Source organism: Mus pahari, chromosome 3 (assembly GCF_900095145.1).
Source record: "Mus pahari chromosome 3, PAHARI_EIJ_v1.1, whole genome shotgun sequence".
Taxonomy (NCBI): domain Eukaryota; kingdom Metazoa; phylum Chordata; class Mammalia; order Rodentia; family Muridae; genus Mus; species Mus pahari.
The window spans coordinates 104,568,630-104,589,773 of record NC_034592.1 but is presented as its reverse complement, the minus strand read 5'-3'; the positions used below and the strand labels follow the sequence as shown (position 1 = coordinate 104,589,773).

The 21,144-nt window shown below is 42.7% G+C and overlaps 2 protein-coding genes across 7 annotated transcripts in view; one reads left to right on the top strand and one right to left on the bottom strand.

The window, feature by feature from the left end:
• The window catches only part of Adal (adenosine deaminase like), a 19,293-nt gene extending 1,647 nt beyond the window's left edge, over window positions 1-17,646 (bottom strand). Inside the window, exons 1-10 of one of the 6 annotated variants that reach the window (XM_029536859.1) lie at window positions 17,470-17,553; window positions 15,788-15,999; window positions 15,437-15,567; window positions 14,712-14,772; window positions 10,222-10,309; window positions 7,422-7,503; window positions 4,756-4,882; window positions 3,954-4,034; window positions 2,604-2,742; window positions 459-559 (exon numbers count right to left, since the gene is read on the bottom strand). In XM_029536859.1, coding sequence (XP_029392719.1) covers window positions 459-559; window positions 2,604-2,742; window positions 3,954-4,034; window positions 4,756-4,882; window positions 7,422-7,503; window positions 10,222-10,309; window positions 14,712-14,772; window positions 15,437-15,567; window positions 15,788-15,847 — 870 coding nt within the window. In that variant the 5' untranslated portion in view covers window positions 15,848-15,999; window positions 17,470-17,553. Of the gene's footprint in view, window positions 1-458; window positions 560-2,603; window positions 2,743-3,953; window positions 4,035-4,755; window positions 4,883-7,421; window positions 7,504-10,221; window positions 10,310-14,711; window positions 14,773-15,436; window positions 15,568-15,787; window positions 16,000-16,761; window positions 16,818-16,914; window positions 16,974-17,297; window positions 17,335-17,412 lie in introns of those variants that run through there. The other 5 variants (XM_021192657.2, XM_029536860.1, XM_029536862.1 and 2 more) reach the window with 5 other exon arrangements.
• Window positions 17,419-19,547, top strand: Lcmt2 (leucine carboxyl methyltransferase 2). The gene has a single exon (XM_021192655.2). It carries the CDS (start codon window positions 17,479-17,481, stop codon window positions 19,531-19,533), a length of 2,055 nt encoding a protein of 684 aa, XP_021048314.1. The 5' UTR covers window positions 17,419-17,478; the 3' UTR covers window positions 19,534-19,547.
• Window positions 19,548-21,144: the final 1,597 nt, after the last annotated feature.

Genomic DNA, 21,144 nt, shown 5'->3' with positions numbered 1-21,144 from the left:
TTTTTTTTTTTTTTTTGGAGTGGTTCAGAATCTTATTTTCCCATTTCAGGACTCTAAACAAGAACTTATAAATGCACATCTGTAAAAAACTTATTTACATTAAAAAAAAAAGAAAGAAAGAAAGACCAGAGTGTTTCAACCCTGGCTGCATGTTAAAAGCACATAAAGAAAAATTTAAAGCATATTCATGCCCAGGGCTCATTCAAGATCAAATAAAGCAAGAATCCTATGGCATGGGTACTGGGCACCAGGATTCTTTTAAAGCTTCCCAAATACTGCCTTACTGCTTCTCAGAACCAAATGGAATCCCTCTGCAGCCTCTCCTTCCTCCCCACCCCTCTAGCTCTGCTACTGGGACATTTTCTTCAGGTACTCACGGAAGGCAGCAAGCAAGATAGTAAGTATATGACTTAAGTCAATGTAACAAGTTAAAGAAGCAGAAATATAATACTTCTTACACAGATCACAGAAGGATGAGCAATGCTGTACCAGAATCCAAAGTGATGCTGGTCATAAGAAGGAACTGTCTGGCTTTTGATGTTTGAGGTCAAACAAAGTTCTAGAAGAAAGGGGGAAATCCTTCTATTAAAAGCAAGTAAGTGAACTCATTCATGACCGCCATGCAGATTCACAAGAAACCTTCCAAACTCTGCTGATTTAAGCAGCTTCATTACCCCACAAAATGTTCATTACTTGTGATGTGGACTTGTTCTGAGTGGGGATGTGCCTCAGCAGAAGAGGGCCTACCCTGCACATGCAAAGCTCCGCATTTGCTTCCAACACTACATAGAAACACACACAGTGTGCTTCAGATAATGCACTTGTACAGAGGTATGTATTATGCTGTGACTGCCACTATACCCAGCAAGGAGTTAATGCTGTCTTCACAGTGATTCGCTTCCTTGCTTTACCAAGATGGAGAGAAAGATTACAGGCCTGGAATATAACCAACCTATCACAATCCTTCATAGGGCTTCACATCCATTGTTTGGTTTGCTGTTTTAAGAATAGGTCTGGCTCTATATCCCTGACTGGCTCTGTAGACCAGGCTGGCCTTGGACTTACAGAGACCCATCTGCCTCTGCAGTGTTGGGATTATAGGTGTCCGGCCTAACACTAACTTTTCTGAGATGTGTGTCTTCTGATCTACTTGGTTTACTCTCAGCAAATGGTACAGTAACTGTGACAAAGTCGTTACTTCATAAACACTCGCAAGCATGTGTGCAATGATCAGGTGGTACGGAAAAATAGGTTTACAATTTCCCTAATTTCTTAACATGTTTTTAATTTTTATTTTATATGTCAGATGTTTTGCCTGTGTGTCTATGTGTCACTTGTATGCCTGGTGCCTGAGGAGGGAGGCCAGTAGATAGTGTTGATCCCCCAGGTCCGAAGGTACGGAGAGTTGTGTGCTCCCATGTGGGGTCTAGATATTGAACCCGAGGTCTCTGGAAGAGCACCAGTGCTCTTAACCACTAAGCCACCTCTTCAGCACCAATTTACCTAGTTTTTGAGACAAGTTTCCCTAATTAATCTAAAATAGTCTCAAACTAGTAATGCTCCTGCCTCAGCCTCCTACATGGTAGGATTATAGGCCTGTGTAACCATGCCTGAGTATAATTTTTGTTTTGTTTTGTTTTGTTTTGTTTTGTTTTGAGACAGAGTTTCTCTGTATAGCCCTGGCTGTCCTGGAACTCACTTTGTAGACCAGGCTGGCCTCGAACTCAGAAATCCACCTGCCTCTGCCTCCCAAGTGCTGGGATTAAAGGCGTGTGCCACCATGCCCGGCTGGGGTATAATTCTTAATTCTTAAGTAAATGTTATACATTTCCATTAACAATTTTATATTTGTTACATTTATTTAGAGAAACAGGGAGAGAGAGAAAAGATGAATATGAGAGGAACCTGTGAGTCTCCAGATAGAACTCAGTTCATCAAAGTTGGTGGAATACTTGTGAACCATCTCACTGGACCTATGTGTTAATTTTATTATACTCATCTTCAAAATTCCAAATGACCTTAATTTTTTAAATTTTCTGTGAGTATATACACATGAGTGCAGGCCCTTGAGGAGCCCAGAAGAGGGCACTAGATCCCATGGAGCTGGAGTTACAGGTGGCTGCTAGAAACAGAACTCTGTTGCTCTGAAGAGAAGGCTCAGTGTTCTCAACCACTGAGCCATCTCTCCAGCCAACCTTTACTTTTTAAATAAACAAACCAACAACAAAACAACAGAAGATTGAGTTCCTAACACTAGGGACTGTAGCAGTCAGTAAGATGAACGCAGAAACAAAGACAGAAAAAGGGAGAGGAAGAAAAAGAAGGAGAAGAGGAGAGGGAGAGGAACAGGGAAACAGAAAGACACAGACACATAGAGACAGAGACATAGACAGAGACAGGGACCTGCCCTCCTAAACTTTATCTTCTAATAGAATCTAAAAGTTCCACCACTTAAACGAGACCCAGAAAGCACACACCCCGTGTCTTACTGTGTAAATATATGAATTATAGGTCAGTACTTTTCCATATAAATCTTGCAATCCAGGGCCTGGAGAAAGAAGGGCTAAGGGACCGTCTAGGCAACATGACATTCTAAGTCTTACCGAGGGGTATCTGGTGTTGCCTCACGAAGTCCACCTGATCCAGGGCCCCTGCCTTGGAGATGCTGAGGAATGTCCCGTGCCCAATTCTGTCAGGAAGCAGCCCCAGCAGCATCTGTGTTTCTTTTTCCCTATTTGGAATCTTTAGAAGAGTGAGAGGAGGGGAATCAATGGCCTCTGTTGGTAACCGAAGTATTTTATTCTGCCCTCTGAGTAGTGAATACCAACACTCGTAGAAAACATAATTACTTAAACCCTCTCAAACCTTCTCAGCTATATCAGTCATTTAGAGCCTAATAATAATTTTATGAACTATGAACATAAAGTAAAAGCTAAGAAAAACAAATTTCCACACACAAAATAGAGATCTATTCTATATGTATATATGTGTGTACATGTGTTCACATATATTAGGAAAAAAGGAGAGAATTACGTCCACTAAATTTAATGCCACCTCTTGGGAGGATTTTACATCCTTTTCTTTTGGTGCTGTAATTTTTTATACTTGGAATTTCTTCAGGCATATAAAACTTTTAGTCAAAAAAATGTTTTTGGAACACCTCACAGTCTGGGATGGTGGAGGTAGGGGAACTCTAACTTCGTGAGCCTCACACTTCTCTCAGGGCTCGTGTGCTCATGCTGTACACTGACAAGGTATGCTGACATGGACACACTACAATCAGGAAACATCTAGCTAGGCCCATTTTCACCTAGATGGACTAGAAAGCAAATAACAAGAACATTTTTTTCTTTTTTTAGGGGGGTGGGGTGGGGCAGGGAGGGTTCAAGACAGGGCTATAGGAGCCCTGGAACTTACTCTGTATATTAGGCTGGCCTTGAACTCAGAGTTCCACCTGCCTCTGCCTCCTGAGTGCAGAGATTAAAGGCCACCACTGTCCAGCCAGCCAGAACTATTTTATACTCAATGCAGCAAATAAGAAGCTAAGATCCCAAGCAGGTTTTGATCCTAAGCACAGGCTGGAGATAACTGGTTACAAAATAATGAGATCCATAAAAACTTAGAAACGGTAATATTAAAGCAAATCATGACTTAATGTTTTAATTATCATTTAAAAATACTTGCAACTCCCCCTTCAAAGATGTCTTCTAAATAGAATTGTGGTGCACGCCAGAAACCCTTGCACTTGGGAGGTGGAGGCAGAAGGATCAGGAGTTCAAGGTGATTCTTGGCTACAAAGTGAATTCCAGGCCAGTCTAGGTTACATGAGACCATACCTCATAACAAGAAAAGGAAAAAATGTTTTCCCCAAGATAGGCTTATTTCTAGTTAATTATAGACAACTCTTCTTTTTAAATTATAATCAGCTCTCTCTACTCTATAACAGTACTTACCTCTGCAAGATGCAATGCCAACTTCAGACCTGCTTTTTTAGCTTCTAAAAGAGGCTCCAGGAAGTCTTTCGCTTGTCCTATCTTGAAGATAAAATGAGAGTGCGTGAGAAGTCTGAGCACACTGAGGCATCTGGGGTTCTACCCTAATAAATGGGTAAAATGATGGCACACTGGTTTCTTCTGACCCTCTTGCTTATGGCGAGCTACAATGTGTTGGACGCGTTAGGGAATACACCATGGAAAGGGTATCCCCGACCTTGAACCTTACGTCCAGTACCAGTGAGCTAAGCTCAATACCTACGTTGGATATGACAGGACAAAATTTTTATTTTTGAAAGACACATAGTTGTTTAGTATTGTGGAGAACTCACTTGGTTTAGAAAGCTTTCATAATTAAATAAAAACAAACAAACAAACAACAACATACACGTAAATCACAAAAACAGACAAACATAAAAAACAACCTTCCTTTCTAGGGGGTGTATGGCATAATTACACTCTTAACACCTTTCTCTATTCATCATACATATTGCAATTAACTTGTGCACCAAGAGACTGTTATGAGTTGTAAATTGTCTTTAGAAGAATGGAGAATGGTCATATCCAGTAACAGATATGACCTATTTTATGGTATTTCTTTTAAAAACCCTTAAGAAGAGCCACGCTATGTATTCTGGTGGTCTAGAGCAGAGCAGAGCTTCATTTGGTGTCTGCTGGACACCAGCGAATGATATGATGCTCTAAACTAATCCTCACCCCACTGACTGATTCTGCCATTAGGAGAGAAAATGTAGTAACTTACAGTTGGATCTCCACTGAGGTCAAGGCCAAGAACTGTATCCTCAGTAGAGAGGAAGAATTCTTTAGCAAGTTCAACAGTCTCCCTGGCTGTTGTCGGGCCACCTCTTCTGTCAATTGCCATCAAATACCTTTAATATAAGAAAAATACAGTTGATACTAACTTGGCAGAAAGATATGATCAAGAAAATCACAGATGAATCCAGGCATAGGTGCATCTGTGCCTATAATCAAAGTATCTGGAAGGTGAGGCAGGAAGATCATCCTGGGCTACAATGTGAGTTCAAGGCCATTTTGGGATGCAGGAGAACAGTCTCAGAAAACCCAAACCAAAACAAAAAACTCTAGCAATTTCAAGCCAACTAATCCCAGAAAAGGCTACCTTTAATCATATGCCTTCTTCTTACTCAGCTGCTTCATTGAGGTTACTTAGCACAAAGCTACCCAGAGAATAAGGGCAACTCAGAACCACAAAATTATCAGAGCATGGGTGGAGTTTGAGGCCAGCCTGGGCCACATTAGACCATGTCTAGACCCTATCTAAAACAAAGCAAAGCAAAACAAAACAAAACAACCCCAAACCCACATTTGAAAAACTAGTAATACATATAAAAAAGACATTTCTGAATGTTGCCAGGAAAGAATGGCTGACTACTTGGATATAGCTTACTATATAAAGTAGGGAGTCTAAACATGACATTGTAGTCTGCTACACAGAACAAGACAGGAATGCCTAAGGAGTACTGGTATCTAGACTCCAAATTTCTAATGATCTCACTTTTCATATCTTTGATTGTGTGTGTGTGTGTGTGTGTGTGTGTGTGTGTATTTTGTTTTAGTTTTAGTTTGAATCAGGATCTAAATGAAGTCTGTACTTTTTGTTATTCATTGTATCTCATATATTTTTTTTAAAGATTTATTTATTTATTATATGTAAATACACTGTAGCTGTCTTCAGACACTCCAGAAGAGGGCATCAGATCCTATTACGGATGGTTGTGAGCCACCATGTGGTTGCTGGGATTTGAACTCTGGACCTTTGGAAGAGCAGTCGGGTGCTCTTATCCACTGAGCCATCTCACCAGGCCCCTGTCATATGTTTTTTACCGTGTATTTTATGTATGGATGTGCACATGCTTATTTGTAGGAAATCAAATGTGGTAGGGCGTGCATTTTGAGCTTGTGAAAAGTCAGAAGACAATTGGGTGTGGGTTCTCAAGGACAATTTATTTGAGAAAGAGTCTTTTTTTTTTTTTTTTTTTTGAGAAAGAGTCTTATTGGCCTGGAACTTCCTCATGGAGGCCACACTAGCTGGCCTGTGAACTTCCAGAAAGCTGCCTGTCTCCAACTCCTATCGCACCGTCTCTGGGATTACAGCATGGACATCTGGCTTTCTTACAACAGAGGGGTTCTAGGGATTTGAACTCACATCCTCCATTTGCTAGGCAAGACCTTTACCAACTGAGCCACCTCCCCACCCCCTTAAGTCTCTTTTAATCTAGCCAGTTCTCTTCTGTTCTCATTTCTATCCTAACTCTTTTCTTGTAGTTTATTTGTTTTTAAAAAAATAAGGTTCCTTCTCCTACAAAGCTTCTCACAGTCTGGGATTTGTTGTAACCCTATTTTAAAATGCCCTCTTGTATTTTCTATAAAGAAATAATTGGACCGACTCTAGAAGCTTAATTAGATCAGATTTAGGTTTTGGCAAGAATTAATAGGTGATGAAGCATCATGGCACGTGGCATAATCCCAGCACATGGGAGGTAAAGGCAGGGGGATCAGGAGTTCAAGGACAACCTTGTCTATATAGCAAGTTCCAGGCCCATCTGGGTTACTTGACCCTGTCTCAAAAGACAAAAACACCATCAGAAGGCTGACTTTGTTCAAAGAACTGGAGATGTAGTAGTGAATCAACAACAAGTTCTCATTTCTCTGAACTTACACTCCAGTCAAAGGGTGTGTGTACTTCATGAAAATACAAATTAATTCCATAGAGGACCATGGGTGAGGAGGGGATTTGGGGGCCAGAAGCATGCTGGATAGATCGGTCAAGATGGCCTCTTTGAGGAAATAACAGCCAAATTGAGCTATGCAAGGACCTGGTGGAAGGCATAAGTGTCTGTAAGTGCAAGGCACTGAGATGGATAGTTTTAGCCTATAGGAGAGAGAGTAAGCTAATATGGACTAAGAGGAGTAGGTTAGATGGTGTTTGAAGAAAGGCAGCCAGATCATCTAGGACTATGCATGTAGCTCTAAAAAGTCCACTTCAGCTTAACAGCAGTGAGAAACCATACTCAACTTGAGCAAAAATACTACAATTTTACTGCCATATGACTAAATTCAGTATTGTGTTCTCATCTTAAGCAACAGGATTCTTTTTTTTTTTTTTTTTTTTTTTTTGGTTTTTCGAGACAGGGTTTCTCTGTGTAGCCCTGGCTGTCCTGGAACTCACTCTGTAGACCAGGCTGGCCTTGAACTTAGAAATCCACCTGCCCCTGCAGAGGCGTGCGCCACCACACCCAGCTAAGCAACAGGATTCTTGATTGTATTTATTTCTATTGTTGGTAAAAAATCAGATAATAGTTGATTTAAAGCATTCATCTTACCTTTATAAAACATCACATTCTATTTCTTAAAGGGGCAACTGTTACTGATATTCCATCATCTTACCTAACATCAATATCTAAGTTTTCCTGTTTGCATTGTTTTATGCCTTCAAGGACGGCTTCCACGTAAGTCTTCCTAGTCATTCCTTGAAAGAACACAGAGGAACACAGGTAAAGACATTATCCCCTATTAATCCTTCAACAACATCACTGAATGAACATCACTGTATGCCATGCTAGGGCCTGGTTAAAGATGAATGAGCATGACCTTTAGAGGAACTTTTAAAAAATATTTTTTCTTGTATGGGTGTGCATATGCACAGATGTGTATGAGTATCCAGAGAGGCCAGAGGAGGCCTGGAGCAAGAGTGAGCCACCTGATACGGGTGCTGAGAACCAAACTGGGTCTCTGCAAGAGGGATTTTTTTTTTCTCTTCTCTAAACTAGAAAAAAAAATCCTGTTAAGTGAAAACATCTTTTTATTTATTTGGTTTTTTAAAATGGTCTTTGTAAATCAGGCTGGTCTAAAATGTAAGATCTTCCTGGTCCTCCAGATGCCAAGATGAAGGCAGTACCACCATGCTGGCTCTTAATTATTTATTTTTTAAGTTAAAAAATTACTATTGTACAAGAAACATGCTATAGCACACATGTGGAGGTCAGAGGGCAAAGATTAGTTTTCTTTTTTTCTTTCTCTCATTCTTTCTTGCCATCCCAAATGCTGCCCACCCCCACCCCAAAGAGCCCCTCTCCCATAGAACCCCTCCCCCCAAGGTTAATTTCCCCATGGGCTTGTATTGCCTGTCATTTAGTATTTTTTCATTTTCTGTCTTTCATTACCTTTATGTTTGCTTATGAACATTTTTATAAAGCACTTATCCCTAAAGTTGGTTTTGGTTTTTCTTCACATTTAAACTCTGTCCTTTCAATGTGAAATACAGTTATCATTAACTGTTGTGATATCACATAATGGTGGGTTACTCTGAAGAGGTAGAAGCTAAAGGATCACAAGTTTGAACCCAGCCTGGGCCACATCTTTTAGGGAATAGGACTGTGACTTAGTGGCAGAGCATTTGCCTAGCAAACATGATGTTTTAGGGTCAGTCTACAGGGCCACAGACAAAGAATACTATACTAAAACGTTTCTCCTTGGGGGCCAGCAAGACGGCTCAGGATTTAAGAGCCTATCTGGACTTAAGGACAGTTTGGTTCTTAGCTCCTATACCAGGTGGCTAACCACAAGTGTAACTCCAGCTCCAGGCCTCGCCTGATGAAAAACACAGAACAACAATCAGCAAGCTCCGCAGCCCCAGGGCAGACATGCAACATGCTCTGCTTTTGAACATCACTGGTGGGAGGCTCCATGCCTGGCCTGATACAGCGCTCATGAAAGTTCTATGAAATTCCTACACACCATGCCCAGTTCAACTCTGTTCTCAGAGGGATTAGCTTGCTTCTAACCTAATATTCCCAGTCTCTAAAGAGTCTCTGAGTATCAGACTTTCCAGTGACCGCCATTCAGTGACATTATTCACAAGGCAGGAACAAGAACAGCCTTTGCTGGAGACAATGCAAAGGTGATATCCTTTGTGTCTATGTGTGTATGTGGCTAAACATTCAGTAAGTATTTGTGTGTATATGCAAATCTGTGTGGAGGCCAGAGAACAACCTGTTGTGGGTTGGTTTGGTGCTGTAATATATTCAAATACTAAGCACTGGCTCCCAAGATCTGGTCACAGTCCCAATGAGCAGATTCTCACATGTGTCAAACAATGTAAGATCTTTGCTCATCTGTCTGCTCTGACTGGTTAAATAAAGGAAGCTATAGCCAATTACTGGAGAGAATAGAAGTAGGTGGGGTTTTGGTTACCAGGCTGGGAGTCACAGGTAGGAACCACAGGAAAGAAGAGTGAAGGAGAGAGCAAATGGTCTCCATTAGACTCCATGGACTAGGAGTCCATGGCTGTGTGAAATGCCCCCTGAGGACAGACTGCTGGAGCAGAAAGAACCCAGACAAGACTCAAACAGCAAGTACTCGGGGAATGCGGCTGGATATTAGCTAGTCTGGCATATAAAATATAGATTAGGGGTAATTTGCCCAGTAATTGTTCTGAAGCTGATTAAATAGTTTAGATTAAATTAATCTAATCGATGGTCTTCCTCTGGTGCCATTCACCTTGCCTTTTTTTTTTTTTTTTAGGAGGGGGCAGTGTTTCAAGACAGGGTTTCTCTGAATAGCCCTGGCTGTCCTGGAACTCACTCTGTAGACCAGGCTGGCCTCAAACTCAGAAATCTGCCTGCCTCTGCCTCCCAAGTGCTGGGATTAAAGGCATGCACCACCACTGCCCGGTCACCTTGCTTTTTGAGACACTCTCACTGGTAGAGGGCTGAGCTGATGACTGGCTGGCCATCAAGCCCCAGGAATCTGCCTGTCTCCATTTTCCTAGTGCTGAGGTTGCAAGAGCACCATGCCCTGCCTTTTTACATGGGTTCTGGGTCTTGAATTCAGGTCCTCATCCTTCCAAAGTGATCCTTCCAAACTTTTCCAACTGAGCCATCTGCTGTGTCCTTTTCTTGGAGAAAACCTAAACAAGGAAGGGGCTATTTCCCAAGTAGGTTTCATATTTCTTCAAGAGTAACTTATGAATGCTGGACATCACTGTGGCTCAGAAGTAGGTCACTAGTGTGTGCGGCACTAGGCTTGAAACTCAGCTCCACATAAACTTTTAAGAAGCCATTGGAAGCACCACTAACGGACACTGTAAGATATGTGTTGTTGAGCAATGGAAACAAATAGGAACCTTGTATGATCAGGACACACGGAAACAGAGAAGGGCATTCACTCAGGACTTGTTAAATCTTACCAGTAGCATTTTCTCCTCTGGGAGTGCTCCTCAGCTCCAGGTACTTGACACCATCATCTGCAAATTCTTTAATGACATCTTTTGTGACCTGATAATAAAAGCAATGCACACAATGTTAATAATGCTATAGGAAGGTGACCAATGGACCAGCCAAGTGCTACAGCTTCATCTTATTTCATTTCATTGGCAAAGCCTGTTGGAAACCTCCCAGGTAGTAGGGACTGCCTGCTTTTTCCATCCCTAGTGCAGACTACGTCAGTATGATAACAGTTTCCGTGACCCCATTCCCATCTGAAAACTAGACCTGCATATCAACCATTCTTCTCTTTACCTCCCTCCCTTCCTTTCCTTTCCTTTTTTCTTCCTTCCTTTCCTTTTTTCTTCCTTCCTTCTTCTTTTCTTTCTTTTCTTTTCTTTCTTTTGTTTTTTTGAGACAGGGTCTCAGATATTCTAGGTGGGCCTTAAACTTAGCTGATTCTCCTACCTCTGCCTGCCTAGTGGCAAGCCTCCCTTTCTCTCCCTTCTTTAAATCATTCCTTGACTTCTGAGTGTTTAGAATAGCAGATAAAACAGAAAAATGAGTCAAAGCCATTGAGCTGTGCAGTATTTTTACTATGCTGGGGAGTGGACAGACCGAAGTAAACAGCTCTGCTAATATGACATTTAGACATTACCTGTGGCCAGCTACAGTCATGGCTTAAGGTTCTTATGCAAGTTATTTAGGAATGCTTTGTATTTTTCATCCAATTCTAGCAAAGCTAACTTTACAGTACACATTTTCCTTTCCTGCCATCAATCCTAAGAAATATCAAATTTATAGAACGTGGTGGCACACGCCTTTAATCCCAGCACTCGGGAGGCAGAGGCAGGCAGATTTCTGAGTTCAAGGCCAGCCTGGTCTACAGCCAGGACAGCCACAACTACACAGAGAAACCCTGTCTCGAAAAAAACCAAAAACAAAAAAACAAAAACAAAAAAACCCAAACAAACAAACAAACAAACAAACAAAAACTATCAAATTTAAATGGGAAGAAGACCAGACTGAGGATCCCACAGGTCTATCCTAGTTACATCAATCTTAATCTTCTTTGACTGTGTGCAAGGACAGTGTCTTAACACAGGAACAAGTGTTGGCTGATTCTACAGACAATCCCTAACAGGATGGTACTCAGAGGCGTCATGGCAATGCAGTGTCCACACCCACTTTTCTGCCCTTATGAAAACAAAAAATGATTCCCCTACCTCTAGCTTTTCCAAGATAGGGTTTCTCTGCATAGCCCTGTCTGTCCTAGAACTAGCTGTGTAGATCAGGCTAGCTTCAAACTCAAACTTCTGCCTGACTCTGCCTCCCCAATGCTGGGATTAAAGTCATGTGCCACTACTGCCTGGCCCCAAAAGGAATTTTTTTGTTTGTTTGTTTTAGTTTTTCAGGACAGAGTTTTCCCGTATAGCCCTGGATGTCCTGAAACTCGATTTGTAGACCAGGCTGGCCTTGAACTCAGAGATCCCCCGCCTCTGCCTCCCAAGTACTGGGATCAAAGGCGTGTGCCACCACGCTTAGCCGTGACCCTCGTTTTGCTTTTGAGGTAAGTTCTCAAAATTTGGTCTAGGCTGGCCTTGAACTTACAATACAATGCTTCTGCCTCAGCCACTTGAATGCTCAGATCATAGGTATGCACCACTTTACCTGGCCATACCTGTTTTCATCTGGAAAAGGAATGAAAAAAATTACCTCAGAAAGTTGTATCAAGTGCCACATGTACTACATTATAGGGGTGTTTTGTTTGTTTGTTTTGAGATAGGATCTTACTATGCAGCCCTGGCTGGTCTGAAACCTATTATACAAACCAGGCTGACCTCAAACTCACAGACATCCACCTGCCTCTGCCTCTCGAATGCCAGGACTAAAAGTGTAGGCCATCATGCATGACCCTTGTAAAGCATCTTATTTTCCATATTCCAGTCCTGACTCTTTCATATTATACATAAGTAATCTTGACCATGGTTTACACAAACCTCATGTCTTAGTTAGGGTTTCTATTGCTTTGATAAAACACTATAACTAAAGGCAACTTGGGAATAAAAGGATTTATTTAAGTTTACAACTGTCAACTCATGCTCCATCACTGAGAGAAGTCCAGGTGGGAACCTGGGGGCAGGAACCTGGAGGCAGGCAGAAGAAACTAAGCAGAAGCCGTACTGCCTACTGGCCTGCTTCTCATGGTTTGATCAGCAGGGGTATACTGTCCATGGTGGGCTAGGCCCTGCCACAGGAATGATTAGCCAAAAACTAATCCAGTAGACTTGCCTACAGACCAATCTTATGGAGGCATTTTATCAATGAAGACTCCCTCTTTCTGGGTCTGTCTAGGTTTGTGTCAAGTTGACAAAACCCAGCCAGGATGACCCACAATCTCACTTCTATAGCAAGTGATCTCTTAGTCTTATAGATAGATGTTCATGTCATATATGGCTTCTTCACTGTTATCACCTGTAGATGCTTGTGCCAGCAGCACTAAAACAAATGCTCAGAATCTTTATGTCTCATCTCATTTAAGAGCTTTCCACCAACTTTCCTTTTGAAACAAAATGAAGGCAGGCAAACACAGCATTACTCCATTCATAGCAGATCAAGCTCTTAAAGCCTGAATTTCATTATTTTCCCTGTAATATTGATACTCCATTCATAGCAGATCAAGCTCTTAAAACCTAAATTTCATTATTTTCCCTGTAATATTGATACTCCATTCATAGCAGATCAAGCTCTTAAAACCTAAATTTCATTATTTTCCCTGTAATATTGATAGTCCATTCATAGCAGATCAAGCTCTTAAAACCTAAATTTCATTATTTTCCCTGTAATATCGATTAATAAAGTAAGATCTAAGCCCTTGTAGCAGACAGTGTTCCCTGGCATCTGCTGAGCAGATAATGAGAGTACATCATTTTGGATGCCTATAAATCCTTCTTTCTGCCTCCAACAGAGAGCTTACTAAATTCCATTGATCCATCTACTGACGAAGTCCCAGAAACAGGGACTGTGTCTCGGTCTCTTTATGTCCCCTTGTACAGTGATTGATACATTGGGAATACATACTCAACTTTTGATGAACAGATTTTTTTTAATGACAATTCTTTTAAAAATCAGTGTACAATATTGGCTTGAGAGCTAATATAAAGCCTATTGTTTAAAAAAAATGAAGAAAAATAAATAAAAAAATGAAGAAGTGGGTGGAAGGAAAAAGGAAGAAGTGAGGAAATTATTAAATTATCAAAGTTAATTCTTCTCTATAAGGAAAAAAATACAATGAACATGCTTATTCCAAAGAGGGAAAAAACTGACTACTTCAAAGTTAATTCTGCAGAACACAGATTTATATATATATATTTAGGGGGGGCACATGTAGGTGTGGTAAGGATCACACCAAATCCAGGGTCTCCTTGAACTTGTGGTCCTCTTAAGTGCTGGATTACAGGGCTATGTCACAGTTTTCCTTACTGACCTTGACATGGTTGTGACCACCTGTAATCCCAGCATTTGAAAGGTGGAGACAGGAAGAATAGGAATGCAAAGCCAGCTTCGACTACAAAGAAAATGAGACCAGTCTGGGCTCCATGAAAAAGAAGAGAGAGAGGGGGGAAGAAAGGGAGAGAAAGAACTGCTTGTGGACGTTGTACATCGTGGTGCGCACTAGGCTCCGCACCACGATGTACAACGTCCACAAGCAGGCATGCCTTTAATCCCAGCACTCGGGAGGCAGAGGCAGGCGAATTTCTGAGTTCGAGGCCAGCCTGGTCTACAAAGTGAGTTCCAGGACAGCCAGGGCTATACAGAGAAACCCTGTCTTGAAAAAAAGAACATATGTCTATCTGAAGACAAAGTTTCTCTTTTGTGAAAAATTTATTTTTATTTTGTGTGCTCAAATGTTTTTCCTGCATATATGTCTGTGCACCACACCTGTGCAGTGCTGAAGAGGTTAGAAGTGGACATTAGATGCCTGGAACTGGAGTTACAGAGGGGTCCCAATACCATGGGGTTGCTGGGAATTAAACCCAGGTCCTCTGCAAGAGCAACCAGTGCTCTTAACCACTGAGCATCTCTCCAGTTCCCAACTATTTCTTATGACATGTCATACATGCAAAACAGGGTTAGGCTCTCCTGCCTTTCCCCTCCCTGTTCAATAAGATGCTGAACTTGGTTCTTCTCTCACTTCCTTGCTTTTCCTTCCACCCACTTCCTCTTTTTTAAAGACAATAACAGACTTTATATTAGCTCTTAGGCCAATGCTTACACTGATTTTCAAAGAGTTGTCGTGAAAAAAAAAAATCTGTAAATAAATAGAAAAAGAAAGGAAAAAAAGAGGGGGAGAAGGGGGGGAGAGAAAAAAAAATCTCCATCAGAGTGTGAATGAAAGCCAAAGGCCATGTGCAAGGTGAGCTGTGCACTGCTTTGGAAAGTCACGCCATTCTAACCCTCCTCCGTGTCTCACCATCAGGACGTCCTCAGCACTAGTAGTAAGCTGATGAATAACTTGGAACATCTGGAAACATCTACAAATGAAAGAAATGTCTTAATACACTTCAGTCAACAAAACCTGTTACTCAAGAAAAACTCTCAGAATGGAATTAATTAGTAAATTTGAGGTTAATAGTAAGTATATATTTAAAATTACAAAAAACCTATAGGATATACTTTTTTTTTTTCAAAATTACATTGATCTAGGAAGACAATTTAAGCCGGGCACGATGGCGCATACCTTTAATCCCAGCACTTGGGAGGCAGAGGCAGGCGGATTTCTTAGTTTGAGGCCAGCCTGGTCTACAAAGTGAGTTCCAGGACAGCCAGGGCTATACAGAGAAACCCTGTCTCGAAAAAAACAAAAACAAAACAAAACAAAAAGACAACTTAATAGCTAAAATAAGGTATTACTTATTTATATGAAATAGTCATTCCTATTCTTTAATCCTGCCAGGACTAGCAAATAGAGAAAAATCAATCTGTCTTTATTTTCAATCCTAAGGAACAACTCAATATGACAAACAATATAAATTATTAAACACACTGTCAGTAGTCTGACAGCTGGAAAAGCGCTGTGAGTTAGGCTGTTTATTTTATGCCAGATGTCTACCCTATTTAAGTATTAAAATCTGATTCTTATATATTATAATCCCAAAATACAGACACAAAAAATTCCCACAACCTCCCCAAACTCACTCTTGTAAAGTCCTTTTCTTTCCCTTGTCAATCATGGTCATGTGACCATGAACGTTAAGATGTGGCTTCTTGGTTATCAGTTTCTTCATGGTACCGGAACTAATGGAGCCATTCAGGTGGGCATGGAGCTCCTAACACAAGAGGACAATCAGTTCCTAAGAGTCCACGAGATTCAGAGGCCCATACATCAGGTCCTGGCGGCCTGGCTCCTAGTTGTAGTTTATACTAGGCCAGCTACTTGGTTTAGCTATACTCATTCTAGAATTTCTACCCATAAACTTTACTTCTCTTTTGTGGAAAACAATACAAAAGCCATTATACAGTAACAAGAACTCTGTAGTTAATTCTTACCACTTTTGGCAATTGCACGTAAAAGTCTGTCTTCCCCGGCCACTGCTGTCCAGGCTCCATCACTTTAGTAGGAGGAGAAGTTTCTCTTTACTCTTACTCTTAGCTTGGACGATAAACTTATCAATGTCGGGATTTCTGAGGTGCTGGGCTTCCTTCAGATTGCCATATTTGAACAAGACTTGCACTATGTGCGGCTTTGGGATCACTTTCACCTATAGGAACAAATATAACTATTTTCAGATCTAACATGCAAACAGAAACACAGTCACTGCTGATACCTTTTTTTTACACCTCCCAAGCCCCCTCGACCTCCTGCTCCCACTAACTTAAACAAAGCTAACTTAGATGTGTCTGCAATGGGGAAACGACTCGGAAAAAAAAAAAAAAAGAAAAGAACAAGAAAAAAAAACCCTGAAAACTAAAAATCCAGAGTTAGTCTGTCCCTTTATCTCTGGGCTTCTGGGCTCCTTTAATCTCCTGCGTGCGTTGGTCAGGTTAACTTGCACATGTAGCACGGATTTGCTTTCACAAGAAAACATATTATTTCACATTCATGTCGCACAAACACTTTCCTTAAATGGGTTGGGTCTGTCAGGAGAAAATCCTGTTTCTAGATGGTGCCTCTGATCCTTCTGGTGGACTGGATGCCTTTATTAATATATCCTGTACTCTCTGAATCATTCTGCGACAGAATCTGCTCTTCTAAGATCACTAATGAGCTCCTAACACCAAAACATTTTCCAATAATCAAATCTTCATAGAAAATTTTTCTTGATCCAGCTGGACTCCAAAACTCATACTCTCAGCCGTTACATACTACTGCTCTGGGTTAACCATTCTTCAAGTCTTTCTATTTCCTTTCCTAATCCAAGCAGACACTAAATTAGTAAATGATAAAGTTTCTACGCATCTCTGGGAGTACTTTCTTACTGGTATTTCCTAGGCACCCAATGTAGAAACTTTAAAACTACAACCTGGGTTGCTTCCTTTAAACAACGCCACAGGGAATAATCACATCTCTTCTATAGCGATTTCCAGCAGACATACTCAATACCACATAAGAATCACAGAATCTTGGAAGTGGAGGGCAGTGTCATTTTATAAGTGAAGACATGCTGAATACTTACTCACTGTAGATCTAGCACAGAACTTAGACTACATGAGAATCAACAGCACGTACAGGGGCAGGGGGTTAAACCATCAGTAATTATCCGAAAAGGTCTCTTTCTTCACTTTCCATATGGTCTAATTTAAGATTTAAATGAGTTCTCCCTCGCAAAGAGAACACTCAATAAAGGAGCAACTGCTACTTCTGTGCAAGGACCAATCTACTCTGGATTGCTTAAGATCTGAGGCGCTGGTCCTCTTTTGCCGGACCAAACGGGTATGAGGTCGTCAGCCTCCGATTCACCTAAAAATGTTCGCAAATACGAGGATCTACACACGTTTTTTTCCCTGAAGCAAATGCCTGTACAGTGGTAACCTGGGCTCCCCAAGCCCTAGCTGTTACCTAAGCAGGGGGCGGGTTCCCGGGAAAACGTAATTTGGAAGGGAAAAAAAAAAAAAAAAGTCAAAAAGCCTCTCGCGGTTTTTGGCAGAGAGTGGTCTTCCTGGAAGTGACGCACCCGGAAGCGGATGAGCTGGAGCGCGATAAGTGGTCTATGTGAAGTATTGCCGAGCACCTTCTGGTCATGGGCCCGCGAAGCCGCCAGCGCCGGGCGGGAACGGTCCAGAGCACCAACGACAGCAGCTCCCTGAGCAAGCGATCGCTAGCCGCACACGGGTACGTGCGCGATCCCTTCGCGGCGCTGCTGGTCCCGGGGCCCGTGCGGCGCACGCCGCTTATCCACCGCGGCTACTACGTGCGCGCACGCGCCGTGCGTCACGGCGTGCGCGCCTTCCTCGAACTCACTGGCGCGCTCCCGTCCCCGACCAGAGCCCAGATCCTGTCCTTGGGCTCAGGCTCCGACTCGCTTTATTTTCGTCTGAAAGCCGCGGGCCTCCTGGCCCGAGCTGCCGTCTGGGAGGTGGACTTCCCGGACGTGTCTCGGCTCAAGGCGAAGAGGATCGAGGAGACCCCGGAGTTGCGTGCGCAGACCGGTCCTTTCAAGATCGGGGACTCGGCGTCAACTCTGTGCTTCGAGAGCGCGGACTACCGCATCCTGGGCGCCGACCTGCGGGAGCTCCAGCGATTAGGAGAGGCCCTGGACGGCGCCGGCCTGGACGTCACCTCTCCCACGCTGCTCCTGGCCGAGGCGGTGCTGACCTACCTGGAGCCCTCCAGTGCCGCAGCGCTCATTGCCTGGGCCGCCCAGCGTTTCTCCGACGCCCTTTTCGTGATCTATGAGCAGATGCGGCCGGGGGATGCCTTTGGGCAGATCATGCTGCAGCACTTTCGGCGGTTGCACTCACCCCTGCATGGCCTGGAGCTCTTTCCCGATGTGGAGGCCCAGTGCCAGCGCTTCCTTCAAGCTGGCTGGACGGCCTGCAGCGCTCTGGACCTGAACGAGTTCTATCGCCGCCTTCTCCCGGCAGATGAGCGCCAGCGGGTTGAGACGCTTGAACCCTTTGATGAATATGAGGAGTGGCATCTGAAGTGTTCCCACTATTTCATCCTGGCAGCATCGAAGGGAGACATTCTGTCAGAAACTCCAGTGTTTCTGCCCGCAGAGGCTTCTTTTCAGATAGATCCTGCTTCGCCTTCAGGGTTTCTCTCTGCCAGAGTAGTCACTAGTGACCACCAGCACTCAAGCCTGAAGCGATATGGCCACACCTCTGTCCTCTTGAGCCCTGGCGTTATTTTCAGTGCAGGAGGCTTTGGAGAACATGAGGGACGCCACTGCCGAGTGAGCAGGTTTCACTTGCTCTCCAGATCCTGTGACACGGACTGGAAAGGCTGCCAAATAAGTACCTTGGGGACTGAAGGCCAGTGGGATGGACGCCTTTACCACACCATGACAAGGCTTTCTGATACTCAGGTTCTGGTTCTTGGAGGGAGACTCTCCCCAGTAAGTCCAGCCTCTGGGGCTCTCCAACTTGATTTATACAAAAGTGAGGATAATTGCCCTGAAGGCCAAAATGTAATAGTAACAAAGGCTGCCTTGGAAGGTTCCGTGTTACGTTGGCGGCATTCAACAACGGAAGTATACTATCAGAATCAAAGATACTTATTTGTGTATGGTGGCCGAAGTGTGACTGAACCTGTACTAAGTGACTGTCTTTTTCTACATGTAGAGACAATGGCTTGGGTCAGAATCCCAGTACGAGGCACATCACCCGAAGGTCGGCATTCCCATAGCGCCTGCAGTTGGCAAGGGGGAGCACTTATCGCTGGAGGTCTTGGGGCTTCTGAGGAACCGTTGAGCTCTGTACTCTTTCTCAGACCAATGTCCTCTGGATTCCTCTGGGAATCAATAGATATCCAGCCCCCCATTACCCCAAGGTACTCTCACACGGCTCATGTGTTTAATAGAAAGCTGCTGCTGGTTGGAGGGGTCTGGATTCATTCCTCCTCAACTCCTGGAGTGACTGTTATCTGTTTGACTACAGGGTTGAGCTCTGAATATCAGATTGACACAGCGTCTGTGCCGTGGCCATTAATGTTGCACAACCACAGCAGCACCCTCCTTCCTGAAGAGCAGCAGCTCCTACTTATTGGAGGTGGAGGGAACTGCTTCTCCTTTGGTACTTATTTCAACCCCCACACAGTGGCATTAGACCTTTCTTCCTTACGTTCAGGGCAATAAAGAATGCACTTGATGTATTCAGGACCCAAGGATGAATTTGTTGTATTGCCGCACTCCTAACACACACACCTTTCTTCCTTACCACACTATTAAGCATAGACCATGAAAATAATGATCTAAATACAGACCAACAGTGAGTATAAAAATAAAGCATCAGAAGAGTGACATACGTCCTAGGGGCCTCAGCAGCATGGGTCCAGTTTTCTGGGGTTCTACCAATTTTCAAGTCTCAGCTCTAACAAGGAGCCAACACAACTCCTAGGTCTGAGGACCTATTATTTATTAAGTCACAACAACCTTTAGCCTAAGTTAAGAAAAAAAAATTCCCAACCCTGGGTCTTATGACCTAGATTATATTTTAGAAAAAGTTTCACACAGGTCTTTGGTAGAAATACACAGTTGTGTATAGTTCAGGAATGTAGTGTTGACCTGTTGGCTCCTGGGCAAACAATCTGAAGTGAACACTGCAGTTTAAAGACTCGTGCTTTTAGTTTGAACACTGAACTTCAACAGTGAGAAAAGGTACAACTTGGAAATTGTGCTTTTGATCACTTTTTTTTTGTTGTTTTTTTTTTTTGTTTTTTTTGTTTTTGTTTTTGTTTTTCGAGACAGGGTTTCTCTGTGTAGCCTTGGCTGTCCTGGAACTCACTCTGGCCTTGAACTCGGAAATCCGCCTGCCTCTGCCACCCAAGTGCTGGGATTAAAGGCGTGTGCCACCACCACCCGGCTTGATCACTTTTTTGCTAATGTTTTATATTTATCCAGCTTTATAAGTGTTAATAAACCAGACATTTAATGCCTTAATTTTGTACCTTCTATAATGAATGATGTTTGTTCCAGATCTTGTTCTACCTCTCATTGTCAGCTGGACACTTCTAAACCCCCAAGCGGCTTAGATAGGCAACATCAATTCACAAGTCAGATAAGATACTATAGTATACTATACTAACTATACTATATACAAGTACTATAAGAAGAGGATGTGGGGGGGGGGCAAGAAGTAAGCCACAGTAGTTGTGGCTTTTCCTCTGCCAGTCTACAGGTTGACATTGTGCATTCTGCCAAAGCCATAGGTGCTGATGTAACCTGTGTGGTAATATAGAACACTAATACTACATTGCTGTATTGCTTAAGGTTTTAGGAGTTGTTCCTTTTCCTTAACCTCTTAGGAATTGTGCTGGTTCCTTGTTAGAGCTGAGCTGCATTACACAATACACTTTTAATTACTTTTCTTGCTTTACTGTGAAGAAACAGCATGACCAAGGCAACTTAAGGAAAGGTTTATTTGGGCTTTTGGTTCCAGAGATAGACCATCCTAGTGTGGTGGCTAAAAGCAAGAATGCTGAAAATTCACATCCTTTACCACAAGCATAGAACAACAGCCTACAAACAGGGAGAGACCTTAAGCACACACACACATACACACACACACACTTGCCTCATTCCCACCAAGTGACATGCTTCCTTTAGGAAAGATATGTAAGTCTTCCTAGACAGTACCACCATCTGGGGACCAAGTCTTCATGAACCTGTATGGGGAATTCTCATTCAAAACACCACAGGTAGCAATTAGCGACTTGTGAAAATTTAAAGGCATTAAAGAATGTTGGG